Below are 12423 nucleotides of genomic sequence, written 5' to 3'. Positions count from 1 at the left end.
AGGGGTGTCACTGTAAGCCTCTTTTGCCTGTGCAACATTTGCAGAGATGGCTTTAGCTGCTCACCCTGTGGAAACTGCATTGCAACACTGAGACATCTTTGGGTCCAGCACCCAATGAAAAATCTGAATAATTGCCCATCAGGGAATATTAAGAAGTCGGTGGAAGTACTGTTCTGCTGTCATGTAAAGGTAGGTTCCTCCAAGAGGACAGATGAAGAAAAATTTAAGAAGATGATTGAGTTCTCAAATCACATCTTTGCAGCACCATGCAGATTCTGCATCCAACTGGCTTCTCTTTGATCCTGTCACAATTCTGAATCATAAGAGTAGAGCTGAGCGGTTTAGATCTCAACAGGCCTGTGAGAGTGAGTCTGCAGGAGAAAAAAAGTAACTTTGAAAACATGGGGAGAAAAAGTGTTTTCCATGAGGACAGTTACTAACTAAGCCAGAAAGATTGCCAAAAAGGATTGCAAAGAAGGATTGCAAAAACATTTTTAAGTACATCAGAACCAGGAAGCCTGCCAAATAAGCAGTGGGCCACTGGACAATCGAGGTGCTAAAGGAGCACTCAAGGAAGATAAGGCCATTGCAGAGAAGCTAAATAAATTCTTTGCATCAGGCTTCACTGCATAGGATGTGAGGGAGATTCCCATACTTGAGCCATTCTTTTTAGGTGACAAATCTGAGGAGCTTTCCCAGATTGAGGTGTCAGTAGAGGAGGTTTTGGAACAAATTGGTAAATTAAACAGTAATAAGTCACCAGGACCACATAGTATTCCTTCAAGAGTTCTGAAGGAACTCAAATGTGAAATTGCAGAACTACTAAGTGTAGTTTGTAACCTATCATTTAAATCAGCCTCTGTACGAGATGACAGTAGGGATAGCTAATGTGACACCAATTTTTTAAAAAGGCTCCAGAGGCGATCCTGGCAATTGCAGGACAGTAAGCCTAACTTCAGTATCATGCAAATTGTTCGAAACTATAGTAACGAACAGAATCACACACATAGATGAACATCATGTGTTGGGGAAGATTCAACACGGCTTTGTAAAGGGAAATCATGCCTCATCACTCTGTTAGAATTCTTTGAAAGAGTCAACAAACGTGTGGAGAAGGGTGATCCAGTGGATATAGTGTACTTGGATTTTCAGAAGACCTTTGACAAGGTCCCTCACCAAAGTTTTTATGCAAAGTAAGCAGTCATAGGATAAGAGGGAAGGTCCTCTTATGGATCAGTAACTAGATAAAAGACATGAAACAAAGGACACACAAAAAATGGTCAATTTTCAGAGTGGAGAGAAGTGAATAGTATGTCCCCCAAGGATCTGTACTGGGATCAGTGCTGTTCAACATATTCATAAATGATCTGGAAAAACGGGTAAACAGTGAGGAGGCAAAATTTGCAGATACAAAATTACTCAAGACAACTAAGTTCAAAGCAGATTGCGAAGAGTTACAAAGGATCTCATAAAACTTGGTGACTGGGCAACAAAATGGCAAATGAAATTCAATGTTGATAAATGCAAAGTAATGCACATTGGAAAACATAATCCCAACTATACATACAAAATGATGGCGTCTAAATTAGCTGCTACCATTCAAGAAAAAGATCTTAGTCATTATGGATAGTACTCTGGAAACATCCACTGGTGCAGCGCCAGTAAAAAAAGCTAACAGAATGTTAGGAACCCACTAGGAAAGGGATAGATAATGAGACAGAAAAGATCATAATGCCACTATATAAATCCATGGTACACCCACATCTTGAATATTGCATGCAGTTCTGGTTGGGTTGCTCCATCTTATAAAAGATATATTAGAAATGGAAAAGGCACAGAGAAGGGCAACAAAAATGATGAAGGAACAGCTTCCATACGAGGAGAGATTAAAAATCCTGGGACTTCTCCTTTTCCAAGCTGAAATGACTAAGGGGTGATATGATAAATGTCTATAGAATTATGAATGGTGTGGAGAAAGTGAATACGGAAGTGTTGTTTACCTCTTCACATAACACAAGAAGCAGGGGTCACCCAATGAAATTAATAGGCAGCACGTTTAAAACAAACAAAAGGAAGTACTTCCTCACACAGTGCACAATCAACCTGTGAAACTCATTGCTAGGCGATGTTGTGAAGGCCAAAAGTATAACTGGGTTCATAAAAGACTGAGATAAGTTCATGGAGGATAGGTCCATCAAAGGCTATTAGCTAATATGGTCAGAGATGCATCCCCATGCTCTGGGTGTCCCTAGTTTGTTTGCTGGAAGCTGGGAGTGGATGCTGGGATGGATCCCCTCAATGATTGCCTGTTCTGTTCATTCTCTCTGAAGCACCTGGCATTGGCCGCTGTCGGAAGACAGGATACTAGGCAATATGGACCATTGGTCTGATCCAGTGTGGCCATTTTTATGTTCTCATTAGTTGCTGCAGATTCACTGTTTCGTGGCTTGGCAACACATTATTTTCATGTAAATTTCTGAACTCTTAAGATAACTTTTGATTTCTCTTTTTTATGTTCAGCATTGATTACACTGCTGATACCAGCAATATAAGAATAAAGATGCTAAAATTGGATGTCTTGATTCTGCACTAATTGGCTATTTGATAGAACCATAAAGATGAGGATAGTATCAACTGAATTCTAAATAGGTTCCGTTTTCTTTTCTCATTCTGGTACAGTTTTGCTCAGAAGTACCATCCCCAACCTGCAACGACAGCTTGTTTGTTATTTTCAAAAGGTCTTTCTGAGTCGAGACCAGCAGGAATGTATTATGGCACTACTGTACTTTCGATACATTAACCCTTTTGTGATGAGGAAGGAGGAGACCTTTGTGATGGACACGTTTATAAAAGCAGATACTAAAAGTAGTACTTTCATGTCATTAGGTTTAGACATCTCCGTTGTCTCACTTTAATTTAGTGCTTCTGTTAGATAGAGGTCAACCTGGACACAGGCTTCCTGTGAAGTTTGGAGCAAAGTTATGCTAATGCTGAGCAGTTGCTCTCAAAATGGACCATCTTGGGCTGTCTTCAGTGTGTCCTTGTCTCTGGAATGGCAATACTTGCAGAAGGGATTTAGTTTGTTGCTGTTGTGCACTTGTCTGATATCAATGACTTTCTGTCTCTTCCAGGCTTATGGGGGTGCATATGATGTGATGAGTTCGAAGCATTTACGAGGAGATGTTAATTACGCATGGCCTACAGCAGAGGTTGCAGTAATGGGTGCAAAGGTAAATGCAGGATGTGTTTCATTTCTGACTTCCAGCAGCCATAACTATCTCTGAAAAATCATTGAGGAGACTTGCTGAGATTAATACAACTGATTTTTCTCTGAAGTATCTTACTAGTTTATAGCACAGCTTTTATTGTAGTGCTTTAAATCCTATGCCTTAAATAAGAGGTTTTTTTCAAGATGGATTAATTATTTCAGTCCAGTTTCAGGGCATGTTTGTATGTCTTTCTAGGGTGCTGTCCAGATCATTTTCAGAGGAAAAGAAACAGATGCAGAGGCAGAATATGTGAATAAGTTTGCAAATCCCTTCCCTGCGGCTGTCAGAGGTACCTGGGACTTTGTTCTTCGAGTTCCTTTCTTAAATTCCTTGGTTAAAGTCCTTTGAGAGTCAAATTTCACTTGTGTGGTCTGTGGTCACGGCTAACACTTTGATCAAATATTAGTTTAATCACACACGGCATTTTAAAGACAAGGGATTTAGGAATGAAAGTGGCACTAATCATAGTTTGGAAATTATTCAAACGCTCTTACATTTTTATTTTTTGTAATTTTTTTTTCCAAATTCCAGCTACAAAACAACACATCTGAAGGGCTTCTAATACAATTTCTTTGAGGCACTGGTGAGATGTAGGACACAGGGCCATGTCTGAGGTGCTGATAAGCGTAATAAAAATGTTCTAAATGTGAGAGGCATTTCAAAACCTGGACAACTTCCATAGTACTTCAGAGCACTCTGACAGTTCGGGTGGAGTTTAATGAGGTGTGCTGATCAACTTTAGAAGGGACCAGACTTCTGGCTCAGCTTCAGTTTCCCACATACACTACTGCCCCAGGTTGTAGGCCAAGGGCCCTTAGTTTTTGTTGTTGTAGTGGATGTAATTCTGTATTTCCATATATTTAAAAGTTTATTTCTTATAAGTTGAACCTTAAAGTGCATTTTTACTCTGAAAAACGTGTGTGTAGAAATGGCTCTTTCTCAATCAGACGATCAGTTCCCCGTATGTTTTAGTTACATCTGCTTACTCTACTGATCAGTATATTCATTTGTACCACATTTTAGTCCTGTCAGTAGCACAACGTGGTAGCATGCACAACAAGATAGATTGTTTCCTGGCTAGTGGATTATCAACAGAAGTGTTAAATGTTTTCACTGCAGTGTTTATTGTTGGGGCTTGAGCCAGAAAAAAAACAGAATTTCGCTATCAGATGCCAGGTTGAATTTGCAGAATTGACAGAAAATACATCTTGTCATTTGTAAACTGAACCGACTTGATTTGAACTGCAGGAGACTATACATATAGAATTTCCCAATGAAATTTACAGTTATTCTTGAATTGAGCCCCACTGTAAGTCTAAATTTCTTGGCTTTCTAATGTTTACTTATTTGATGATAAAGTTTATGCAAAGCTTTTTAAGTTATTGAAACACATTGTCAACTTTGTCAGTTTAACTCAAATGCTTCTCTTGCAAGTTAAGTTACAAATTAACCGTTGCATGCAGTTCTCTAATACATGAATTGTTTAGTGACTGCATAGTTTTGATGTTGCAAAGTAATTACAACTAGATATATTGTGGTTGGGAGGCAATAGTGTTTGTGTGTAATTTGTTTTTGGTAAATTAAACAGGGTTTGTTGATGATATCATTGAACCTTCTACCACTCGAATCCGCATTTGCCGTGATCTGGAAGTCCTGGCTAGCAAAACGCAATCCAATCCCTGGAAGAAGCATGCGAACATTCCACTGTGAATATGATGAAGAATTGGCTACAAAATGAAGCCACTTTAGTGACATGGGGAAGTGTTCTAAATACATATATTCCTTAGTTAAAGTGGAGAACTTAAACTTAGCACTATGAACATTTCTTTTAATTTTAATTTGCTTCAGTATTATGTAGCAATAAATTTTGAGAGAATGGTTTTATCTGGTATTACATGATTACTTTTAATTAACAGATTCTTTATTCAGCCAACAGTCCTGAAATTGCTTCCTCCTTAGAAGTCATGAGTCCAAACAGATTCCAAGACCTCATGGTCTGATCTTCTGCAATGGAGACAGGGAAGGAATGTCCCTTGAGTCCATTGGCTTTCTATCGTTGTTCGGCACAGACAGAAAGGGCTCCAATAGAGAATCATGCCTTTGGATCCAGTCAGACTTTGGTATAGTTGAGATTTGGGCAGGACAACGGTCTGGGAATGGTGCATCATCTCTGGATCCTGGCCTATTGGGTCTGTCCCTGCATTACAGCACCCATCATATTTGTTAGGCAAAACTCCCAGTATGCTCCCTCTAATGGTGCTGATGGTGAGGTTCTTGAAGCATTGGGAACCATCCTGAATGCAGAGTCTAGAGGAATTTGCTCTTGGGCTCCATAGCTTCACTTCCTCTGATGTTCTCTCCAGAGCAGCTGGTTTTACGCAACACTCTTTGGGTGAAATTGCATTCTCATATGTGGGTGTAATAACACTTGGTGGGTAGAAACTTAATTGTTTGTCTAATTAAAGTTGGATTTAATGAAAGGTGTAAAATGTGCTAAAGTATCCTGACATTGCTCAATCCACTGTTACTTTTATCACAACTTTCTATTGCTCTTTGTGACAAGAGCCTGACAGAAAGTTAAATTAATATATAACAGTGGAAATTAGTGATGGCTAATTGAAAATAAACAAGGTATGCAAATTACTGCACTTCAACATGCAGATTTGTGCATTTGGGGAATTTAAATAGCACACTGAGTGGTGTGTTCAGTGCTTTGTGTGTATGGGACTGGTGCCTTGTTCCTGTGGGATGTGATGGTGCGGATTGTCAGGAATCAGGACCTACCTCAGATCCAGTCTCTGGGCAACCTAACAAGTGCTGCCAGCCTGCAGTAGGCTGCCTGATTGGCTTCTCTGCCTGAGTGGTGGAAAGAGCTGGCAGACACGCTCTTAAGTCGAGCGGCTGCTCAAAGCATTCGCCCACAGCTGTGGTAGCTCCTGCACCTGCTTGTTCCCAGTCTTGCTCCCACCTTGTTCCAGCCCTGATCTGGTCTTTCCCCAGTCTTGCTTTGCTTCAAGTAACAGGCTTTTGACACTCGGCTCCGATTCCTGTCTTTTTTTTACTCTGGCATTTGGCTTTTGACTCTGGTTCTGACCCTGAGCTCCAACTCCAGCTCCGACCCTAAGCTCCAATTCCTGACTACATACTCCTGCTCCAACCACTAGACACAATCACCATGTCCTGGTCTGTAACACAGATATAGGTGCCATGCGTGAGGATGTTGGCATTGCTTCAGTTGTGTGATTTTTCACTTTTTAATTTTCATGTGTATAAGGTTTATTTGTTGTATGTATGACACTGAGAAAATGAAATTAAAATCCACAAAGAAAGGGAACAATTGGTAATGTTTTCCACTACCAACACTGTGACATCAGACTACATGCATGTCTGCTATAAAGCAATACAGGAACACAAAGGGCCTCCTGCAGGGAAAAAAAAAAGAAAAAGGTGGGGGGCAGAGAGATGATTAAAGGAAAGAAGTAAACAGGCCATGGTGGGTTACACAGCCTCTGCTGTCAACAAAGTGTACATCTGTGACTGCAGCCAGCATAATCCAGTTGATTTAAATACCTAACTGTAGTACTATGGGGTGGGAACGGGTATCTGAGTGCGAAGTAATTTTTAGATAAAATTACTAAAAGAACACCAACCAAATTATTAAAATTGATAACTGGGAGAAACAACAATAAAACAGATGGAATTATTAACTGATTGTCAGGTGACTAATTCAGGGAAACTAAAATCAAAATAACTGTTTTTTTAGATAAGGGAAGTGCAATGAATTTTATATACTTGAACTTCAGTAAAATATTTGATAAGGTGCCACATGGGAAATTATTAATTAAATTAGGGAAGATGGGGATCAGTGCACGAATTGTAAGATAGGAACTGGCTAAAGGGGAGATCAGTCTTATTTAATATTTTTGTTAATGACATTGGCACAAAAAGCAGGAGAGTGCTGATGAAACGAAGCTGGCAGCATAATAGAGAAGGAGATCGCAATATTATACAGGCAGATCTGGATGACCTTGAAGACTGTAGTGAAAAAAATGGGATGAAATTCAATAATACAAAGTGCAAGGTCACTTCGGGTCTAATAATAATAATTTCTGCTACAAGCTGGGGACTCATCAGTTGAAAGCAACAGAAGAGGAGAGAAATCTGGTTGTGTAGGTTGATCGCAGGATGACTGAGCTACCAGTGTGATGCAACTGAAAAAGGCAAATGCTATCCTAAAATGTGTCAGATGAGGCATTTCCAGTAGAGATAGGGAAGTATTAATGCTATTGTACAAGGCACTGGTAAGAATACTGTGTACATTTTGGGTCATTCATGTTAAAGAGTAACTGGAAAGAGCTTGGCTTGTTTAATCTAGCAAAAAGTCTGAAAGGGTATATGATGGCTCATACATCCGGGTTGGGGTGGGGGTAATACCAGGGAGGATGAAGAGCTATTTAAGCTAGAGGACAATGCTGGCACAAAACCAAATGGATATAAATTGGCCATGAACAAATTCAGGCTGGTAATTAGAATTTTTAACCTCCTTCTCTAAGTTCCTGCACATGGATTCCACTTAGTTTCCATGTGCCCCAGCACAGGAGTTAAGCATTTTCATTAGTAGTATCCAGTAGGAGTCTTGCATGCATCCTGCATGGGCTTGTGTCCGCATAAAGGTCATTCTTATAACTGACTCCCATGACAGATATCTGTACTGTCTGGGTGAGGAACATATCACTACGTGTGAGATTTGCAAGTCCTTCAAGAAGTGCACACAAAAGGAGAGAGAGTCCAGATTGAAGCTTTTTCTGATGGAAAGCTCCATGAAAGCTGCTTCAGACTCAGAGGCTTCTGTTTTCACAAGTCTCTCTCCAATGCTCCTGTCACCAGAAATGTGACACCTAATTCTGGAGCAATTAAGTAGACAAAAAAGACTCAGGAAGGTTCTCCAGAGAGTCAGGGACCTTTGCTATCCAAGGACTGAGTGTCTCTGATTCTGTTTCCCAGCACTGAGCTCTGTCTCTGCTGCCAGGAGTCTTCAAAGGAGGAAGACTTCAAAGGAGCCGCTAGTGCTGGGGATTGCAGAGCGGCTAGTGCAGACGAGCTCTTCCTGGTGTGGGAAAAAGAGGGACTAGGACCTGCCATGCTGCACTGCAGCACAGAGCTGATACAGAAACTACCCCCTTCAGCTGAAATATCTCCAGGAAAGAAGAATTATCTGCGTGCATTCCTCTTCAGCACCATCTTCAGCAGCACTGCCTCTCTCAGAATCATAGTGCTCAGTACAGTCTTCTGCAGAGCTTCCTTTGTCAGCCTTGATCAAAGCCTGCTCGGCACCAGCAGCTTCAGCTGCAGAGGAAGCTTCAGAGCAAAGAGAGACACCTACAGCATCCTCACTACAGGGACCTTTTACAACTACATTTTCAGCTCCAAAAGCTTCTTTTGTATCTTCACCAAACTTCAGGGTCACTCCAGAACCTCAGTCACCAGACTGGGAGGTTTCCCCGATCTCAGTGCCAGACAGATCCTCTCTTCAAAAAGAAGTGAGGGTACCTCTAATAAAAATGTCTTTGAACCACTATGTCAGTGCAATTAAGAATTTGAGTACCACTCAAATCATTCAATCTCCTGCCATGGCTTCTGCATTAGAGGTTTCTTCCTCCAAAGTCTCTGATTCCTCTGCAGACTCTGACAGAAGCCCTCCACAAAAAGGGAAATCACATGGATGGAAAGAAATTAAGTCTAGGGAGGCATGTGGAAAAGAGCCTCCTAAGAGTCCTGAGGATGCTAATTCTAACTCTGCTGCTTGGTTCCCTCCAAACTGGCCAAACATCCCTTTCTCCTATGGTCCACAACCTTGGCCTTCATGGCCTCAATAACCACAGTTTCAAGGACAAGTTCTCCCACAATATACAGGATCTATTTGTGAGCCACCTGCTGTAAACTTTTTTAATTCTAATAACTCTACTGGTCAAGTTCAAGATGCAGAGGAACAACAGATTTCAAGTGATGATGAAATACCAGCCCATCAGGACAGTCCTTCTGATCCTGTACTTCATTTTTCTTCCTTGCCTTATAAAAACCATTTCACAGACTTCAGCTGATGATTTTACCACCTTTCAGAAATTATTGAAGCATATGGCAAAAATACTAGAAGTTCCTTTGGAGACAGTTGAGGAAAAAGCATATAAACTTTTTGATACTCTACAGCCAGCATCCTGAAGCTGGGCTGCATTTCCTATTAATGAAGGGATACTGGATCCAGACAAAGATCTTTGGGCTTCCCCAGCTTCCATTTCAGCTAATGCAAAATGCACAGATTGTAGATATCAGGTGCCATCTAAAGGATTTGTGTATTTTTATGCTCATCTGGCTCCATCATCACTGGTGGTTGCTGCATCCAATGAGTGATCAAAAGAGTCTGGGAAATCTACCCTTAAAGAGAAAACCCAAGACAATGCATTTGGTTGGAGGGGGGGGATTTACTCTTCCTGGGTTTTACAGCTCAGCATAGCAAAATATGATTATCTGCAATGGGATAGACTGGGAGAGTTTAAGCACAGGTTACCTTCGGAATGTAGAGGTGAGTTTAAAGCTACTTGTGAAGAAGGGCAGCTTATTACCAAAACCTCTCTTCTAGATGTATTAAATGCTGTTGATTCGAGTGCTCATTCAGGGCAAGTCTAAACTACAAAATTAAGTTGACCTACGTTACATTGATGTACAGCCGCCACAGAAATTAAACTGCTTTTGCATGTCCCCACTACGCTCCTTGTGTTGGCAATGCACATCCTCACCAGGAACGCTTGCACCAATTTAACTGTCAGTGTGGGGCATTGTGGGACGGCTTCTGAAAGGCAAGCAACAGTCAGTGTAAGTAAGCAACAGTGTGTCTATACTGACACTGCATCGACCTAATTACATCGGCGTAAGCACTACGCCTCTCACTGAGATGGAGTTATTAACTCTGTATTGTGGGCGAATTACATCGGTGTGAGCTGCATTTTAGTGTAGATGCTTACAGAGTTGGGTCTCGTAGGCTGCCTTATGTCAACCTAACTGTGCAGTGTAGATCAGGGCTTAGTGACTACATGTATTGTGATGCAACACTCATGGTTATCTGTCAGTTTTACCAAAAGTAGTGCAAGCGATTATTGAATATTTGTCAGTCAGTGGTTCGAATCTATTCTGTACCAAGGCTGATGAATCTCTGTGTTCATTAAAAGACTTGAGAGCCACACTCAGATCATTGGATTTATACACTCCTCCTTTCAAAAAGAAATAGTTTTGTCCTCAATCTTCACTCCTCAGATATAGGAACTCTCAATATCCTCCTTATTCATATTCACAACAGCAGAGACCTTCTAACCAATCTGTAGAAGGAAGGCTAAATGTCGAAAGAAGTCAGCTCCACTACCCTCTTCTGTAAGTAATCAGTCAGATCAGACACAAAAACATCAAATTTGATGTGATGGTCGAGGATCTTGGACTAATTTATAAAGGTGTTGTATATCCTTTACTTCACCCTTTGGTTCCCGTCTATCTTATTTCCTGGAGACTTGGATGGCAATCACCACAGATCAATGGGTCCTTCAAGTAACTAGGGATGATTCTGCTGTTCAATTTCAATCCCTCCTCCTTGCCACTCCCCTTCCTGGTCCCTTTTCAGGGACCACTCTGAGAATGCCAAGCATCAGGAGATAGACAAACTGGTCAAATTCAGAGGAATAGAATGAGTCCCTCAGGAGTATATTGGAAAAGGTTTCTATTCTCACTGTTTCCTCATACCAAAAAAGAAAGGTGGCTTATGTCAGATTCTAGATCTTAGGAACCTCAACAAATTCATCTGATATGCCAAGTTCCACATGGTAACTCTCGCTTCGGTCATCCCTACACTGGATCCCATGGATTAGTCCATTACACTCGACTTACAGGATGCTTACACACACAACATATCTGTTTTATGGCTCTGGGGAGTCAGTACCAATTCACAATTGTGCCGTTCGGAATTTCATCATCACTGAGGGTGTATAGAAAGTGCCTATCAGTAATTGCAGCCCATCTGTGCATATACAAGGGTTGTACATTCCCCCACACAAGCCAATCATCTGCGTAAGGGAGAAGTTGTGAACACAGATCGTAGTGGCAGTAAAGAAAGTGATTCATTTATTTCCATCCCTAGATTTGAGGATTAACTTTAAAAAGTGAAATCTGATTCCGTCACAGTCCCGAGTTCATTGGTGCTCTCTTAGTCTCAATAGCAACGAGTGCATTCCTCCCACCATGTGGTTTTCAAATTAAAAAAAAGAAAAAACCTGATTTTCCACTTCGCACTTACCCTCAAACAATAATAAAGAGGTGCCTCATACTTCTTGGTCATCTGGGTTTATGTACATTTGTAACCAGGGCCGGCTCTAGCTTTTTTGCCGCCCCAAGCAAAAAAAAAAAAAAGGTGGGGGGGGGCGGCCGGAATGTGCCGCCCCTTAAAATGTGCCGCCCCAAGCACATGCTTCCTCTGCTGGTGCCTAGAGCCGGCCCTGTTTGTAACCCCATTTGCCATTGCTGTTGTGAATATGAATAAGGAGGATATTGAGAGTTCCTATATCTGAGGAGTGAAGATTGAGGACAAAACTATTTCTTTTTGAAAGGAGGAGTGTATAAATCCAATGATCTGAGTGTGGCTCTCAAGTCTTTTAATGAACACAGAGATTCATCAGCCTTGGTACAGAATAGATTCGAACCACTGACTGACAAATATTCAATAATCGCTTGCACTACTTTTGACCCATTTCAAGTGTGGGTCAAGTCTGTTTACAGACCAGCAATCCCTGATATGCCAATGAAAGTGCTGATTCCAGATCAGATTCTATCCTCAATGGAATGGGATATGATAGAGGGAACTGTATGTGTGGAAATTCCATAAACCCTCTGATTTGTGTCTAAAACTTTGATAATAGATGTCTCCAAGATGGGCTGGGGCAGGGCCGGCTCTACCATTTTTGCTGCCCCAAGCAAAAAACAAAAAAAACCCGCCCGAACTGCCAAAGCAAAAAAAGCCACCCAGACTGTGCTGCCCCAAGAATGGAGGGAATTCCGCCCCTTAGCATGTGCCGCCCCAGGCACGTGCTTCCTCCGCTGGTGCCTGGAGCTGGCCCTG

At 41.3% G+C, this 12423-nt stretch overlaps 1 protein-coding gene across 1 annotated transcript in view; it reads left to right on the top strand.

Annotated features, from left to right (window-relative positions):
• Positions 1 to 6596, top strand: part of PCCB (propionyl-CoA carboxylase subunit beta) — a 67049-nt gene extending 60453 nt beyond the window's left edge. Inside the window, 3 exon segments of the mRNA XM_026649888.1 lie at positions 3132 to 3230; positions 3465 to 3558; positions 4858 to 6596. Coding sequence (XP_026505673.1) covers positions 3132 to 3230; positions 3465 to 3558; positions 4858 to 4979 — 315 coding nt within the window. The 3' untranslated portion in view covers positions 4980 to 6596.
• The last annotated feature ends 5827 nt before the right edge of the window (positions 6597 to 12423 follow it).

This window comes from Terrapene carolina, unplaced genomic scaffold (assembly GCF_002925995.2).
Source record: "Terrapene carolina triunguis isolate 2854851 unplaced genomic scaffold, T_m_triunguis-2.0 Scaffold88, whole genome shotgun sequence".
NCBI classification, from domain to species: domain Eukaryota; kingdom Metazoa; phylum Chordata; order Testudines; family Emydidae; genus Terrapene; species Terrapene triunguis.
This window is presented reverse-complemented; position numbering and strand designations above follow the sequence as displayed.